We start from the raw sequence: 4474 nt of genomic DNA, 5'->3' as shown, positions 1-4474 counted from the left end.
CTCTCGCATTCTAAAGAGAAAGGTCTGATCAGCCTAAAAATCTCGAAAGCATTGCCACAAGGCCACAAAAGGTTAAAAGCGGACTTTGCAAACCCGCATATAATTTTAACCAAACCCCCTGGGGTCACAACCTAGAAAGGTTTAAAAGCCTCCTCAGGCAAATATCTTGTTCAAAAGAAACAATAAAGCCTTCTTAGGCCAAAAATAAGTTTGGAATTAAGTCTTAAAATTAAAGGGACAATCCCCAATTTAAAGTGGACACAGCCACTACGGAGTGATCTCCACCTCGGACTCCGGCTCAGCAACCAGAGTTTCATTCACCTCCTTGACTGGTGCTTGATCAGATGAAGCTCCCTGACCACCCTCCGCGGTACAACCAACCTCCGGAGTGACCTCCGGTACCACAGGAGCTACGGGCGGGACAATGCCTTCCGTCTCGCTTGAACCTGGAAATAATAATTCCAGTCAATCAAAGGTACAAGGTAAGAAAAGGTAAGCCTCAGGAGCCAAGCGTTACCTGCCCAGTCTAAACCCGACTCACTTATAGGAGGTGATTCAGTAAAGAATTCCTCGAAGTCAAGCGGGTTGAAGGTCGAAGTGGGAAGAGCTGCCAAGCGACTCCGTTTTTCAGAAAGATTAGTTGACAGCTCAGTCCTCTCTTGCTCCTCAGAGAAATCTGCTTCATGGATTTGATCCAGCAGAATCAGGTTGCTTTCATGCTCTTTGATGTCCGACTCTAAGTCCGACCTAGCCTTCTCAGTTTGCATGAAGCGAATGGCCCCTTGGATCAACTCCATCCCGCGTCCCTTAACCTCCTTTCTGGCCTTCGATGCCGACCTTGCCAATTCAGAATCACGCAACTTGGCTAGCGCCTTGTATTTCGCGTTAAGCTCGATAAGTTGGTTGTTCAGGGTGTCGGCGGTTGATTCGGATTCATGGAGTCTACCCTGAACACCAGAAAGTTCGTCCTGGAGCTTGTAATTCCGGTCGTAGTAGTCTTGCAGCTCCTTTTTACTTGCGCCAGCTCGGATGTTAACCTGTCGACCTTATCCTCCAAATCGTGCTTGGAGCCAGCAGAAGAATTGAGCTCAGTCTCAAGAGCTGAGAATTTCATCTTCCACATATCAATCTCCTTCTCCCGTCCAATGACCAACCCTTCGTAATGTTCGATCATGTCGTTAAGTTCGCTATGAGCCTGGCATCATACGTGAACCCGGGATGGCGAGTCAGTTCGCAGAGTGGCAATACAATAAAAACAAAAAAAAAGGGGAAGAAAACGGAACTAACCCGAGATGAATGATAAGCGTGAAGCAAGTAGCGTTCACGAATTGCAGGGCGCCATTTGTTGAAGTCTGGCAAGATCGAACCCGAACGGGTCTTGAAGCATCGGAAGACGCTGCCTTCTGTCTCCATAGCTGCGAAGAAGGAAGAATTGTAAAAATTAGAATTTTTATAAAGACAAAAAGTTTAAGCATGTGTAAATCACCAAACCTGAAAGCGATTTGACTTGAGGGACAAGAGCAGGCTTCAGCCTCGAGGAAGCATCTCGAGATTCAGAATCTCCACTTTTAGGGGATGCACTCCGAGCAGTCTTTTCGCTGACGGGCTGGGAAGAAGAAGACATGTCAACAGGACGGGGAGGACCCATTGGTTCAGTAGGAGGGGAGGATCGAGGTGAACGGTCAGTCCGGGCCCTTGATTTCTCCCTTCGCGGAGACAAGTCATCACGGGACGACTTGTCCCTCTTCTTACGAACCAAATTCTTAAGTGGTTCGTTGCTAAAATCGTCTCGGGGAGGACGAGGAGAATCACGACGAGGAGACCGCTCTCTCCGAGGAGAACGCTCGTCGCGGCCCTCGCGGCGAGGTGTTAACCTATAAGCAGCAACGGATCTGGCTCCCTCGGAGCTGTTGTCATCGACCAGCAGGGTTCTGCTGTAATCTTTTTTGTCAATGGCGGTCGCAAGGAACGCCTTGTTTTCATCACAAGCCTCTGCTATCGGCTTGGAGAGTTTCTTACGCTGGGCAGCGAGGGCCCGAGCTGACATTCCCTGAGTTGGGGGAGGAGGCGGAAGACGATGAAGTAGATTGGGAGGACTCATCCTGAGTTTCCGGTTGGCCTCGACAAACCGGTCGAGGGTGAAAGAATTCCAAAGGGTTTCCCCTTCAAGGATTGTTTTGAAGAACTTGACAAATTCTTCGGTCGGGAGAGTTGAAGCGATGAAAGCTGCGAAATGAAACAACGAATTCGGTCAGTAAAAAATAATAATAAACAATAAAGGAATATACGACCTAGTCTCTACCAGGTTTCGCAGACCACTTCGATGGGAGTACATCGGAAAGATTCCCAATCGAAGCGGGAGTTTTCTTAATCAGAAACCAAGGATGGTGCCAGTTCTCATCCTTGTTCGGGAGGTGCGAGATGACGTTTCTATTGGCATTTGGATACGCTGAGAAGTACCCAGTTTTCTTTGATGAACTCCTTACGCTTAGGAGTTCATTCAGCTCGGGGACTCCAATGACGTAGCCGGCCTCCGCCGCAACGGTTATAATCCCGAGGATGGTTCGGAGGAGATTGGGGGTCAATTGAGGTAAAGCGATCTCGAGAGCCGCCAAGAATCGAACTAGGGCTTCAGGAAGGGGGAAGGTCAATCCGCAGCCCTTGAAGTAAATTTCGTAAACGCAAAAGTAGCCGGCACGGTGGTTCTCAGGAGATTCCGTAGGGTCGGCTATTTGCGCCTCCGCTATAATTCCAGGAGGAATTTGACAAAGCCCCTTCAATCGTTCAAGGGATTGAAGAGTACAGGTGGATTTGTAATGAGGACCGGCGATGTCGTTAGGACGAGTGCATTCGTCATTACTAGAACGCCTCTCGTCGTAAGACGGAGATTCAGGTCTTTCAGAATCAGAAGTCATCGAATAAAAATGAAAAATTCAAGATCCGGCGAAGAGAGTTTTTTTTTTGTGAAGAAGAAAAGAGAAGAGAGTAATGGTGAAAAGAAGTTACCTCAAGCTAATGATGAAACCGCCTCGGAAGTCGTGTAGGAAGTGGGAAGGTTTTTCCCGTTTTAATAGTAATTAAACAATATACGGTCATAATGATGACAGATGTCACTCAGTTTAAAAAAGGCTAGTGCCGAAATTAAAGGAGTGATGAGATTTTCGGCGGGAAATCAGAAAGATTCTCGAGCGCAATCTTTGGCTATTTGAGCATTTAAAGTCCTCCGAATTGGAATAGCACTTCGAAGAACTTGGGGCTAATTGTTGGTGTCGGATCCCGCACCAGAAGTACGAGACCAACCAAAGATTGCCACGTAGACAAGATAATGGCCCATAAAGAATGAAGTCCATTGGACCCAGGAGTCAAAGGAACGGTCGAAGTGGCTGTCACCACTTCGAGAATCCGAAGTGATTACATTGCGACATGAGTTCGATGAAGAAGGCATGGGTAAGATGGTTCAAGGATATTTGGGCCGAATAGGCGAGGCCCACGAAGATCAGAGTCAACTCAAATTCAAACGTTGAGCATTAAAGTCAAAGAATCAAAACGGACACATTTAAGAAGGAATAATTGTGCTTAATTACTCATTTTAATGTCGTTTCTCTATGTATAAATATAGAGGCCAATGGCCATGTAAAGGGGACCCTTCCTCTCAAGAGAGAAATATTATAGCAATTTTCGTAACAATTCACAAGTTTTTATACATTCATTTTTGTCCCTCAAGAATAATCTTTCCCACCTAATAGAATACTTGAGTGTGTGAATCCGACATCCACATATAACTTGAGCACGAATCCATGCGTCTGTGGAAGTCTGTGATCGATGCACATAGAAGATATCCAGTTCTTGTTTCTTCATAAACGGAAGAGTTGTTGGGGTTTAAACTCCTTTAAGTGCAACCAGGTCCAAATAAGGAAACTTGGGTCCTGGAAACAAAAGAATTCTCTAGACTCGCCATAATTAAGCAGTTAAGTGTGGGTCAGTAGGTTTAAGCAGTTAAGAGTGAGTCATTGGTTATCGAAGCATGTGGCAGTCATTGTGTTAGACTGTGTAGAACATTAAATAGATGAAGTTTGTGTACTATTGGGTCTAGTGTCAAGTGTCAGAGGCCAGGAAGCAAAATTAAATAATCTTTTGTCTAAAAGATAGTCAAATTCAAAGTTATACATTTTGGATTTCGAATACACTTAGATCTATGTATACTGTTGTAACACCCTGGTTTCAAAAATATGGTGATGCATGCGGAGAAATTTAAAAGAATTGATTTGATCACCTATGTCACCAAAATACACTTATCTTTTCGGTCAACTGTCCTGAGAGAACTTCACAGTTAAGCGTGCTTGGGCTGGAGTAGTTTAAGGATGGGTGACCTTATGGGAAGTGATTGTCGGAACTGTGTGAGTGAGGACAAAACACAGAAAAAGATCATGTGGTGATTTGTAGGGTCGGTAAACAAGTCTTTAAAGTCTCTTTA

General features: G+C 45.4%; 1 protein-coding gene across 1 annotated transcript; it reads right to left on the bottom strand.

Annotated features, from left to right (window-relative positions):
- Positions 1-267: 267 nt before the first annotated feature.
- On the bottom strand, positions 268-2915 carry LOC110230762 (meiosis-specific protein ASY2-like). The gene is given in 6 exon segments (XM_021034561.1): positions 268-463; positions 520-1009; positions 1012-1195; positions 1288-1415; positions 1492-2226; positions 2303-2915. Coding segments are annotated over 6 exon segments (2346 nt in total).
- Positions 2916-4474: the final 1559 nt, after the last annotated feature.

Source organism: Arabidopsis lyrata, assembly GCF_000004255.2.
Source record: "Arabidopsis lyrata subsp. lyrata unplaced genomic scaffold ARALYscaffold_2, whole genome shotgun sequence".
Taxonomy (NCBI): Eukaryota; Viridiplantae; Streptophyta; class Magnoliopsida; order Brassicales; family Brassicaceae; genus Arabidopsis; species Arabidopsis lyrata.
The sequence above is the reverse complement of the archived record's forward strand: the minus strand, read 5'-3'. Positions and strand labels throughout refer to the sequence as shown.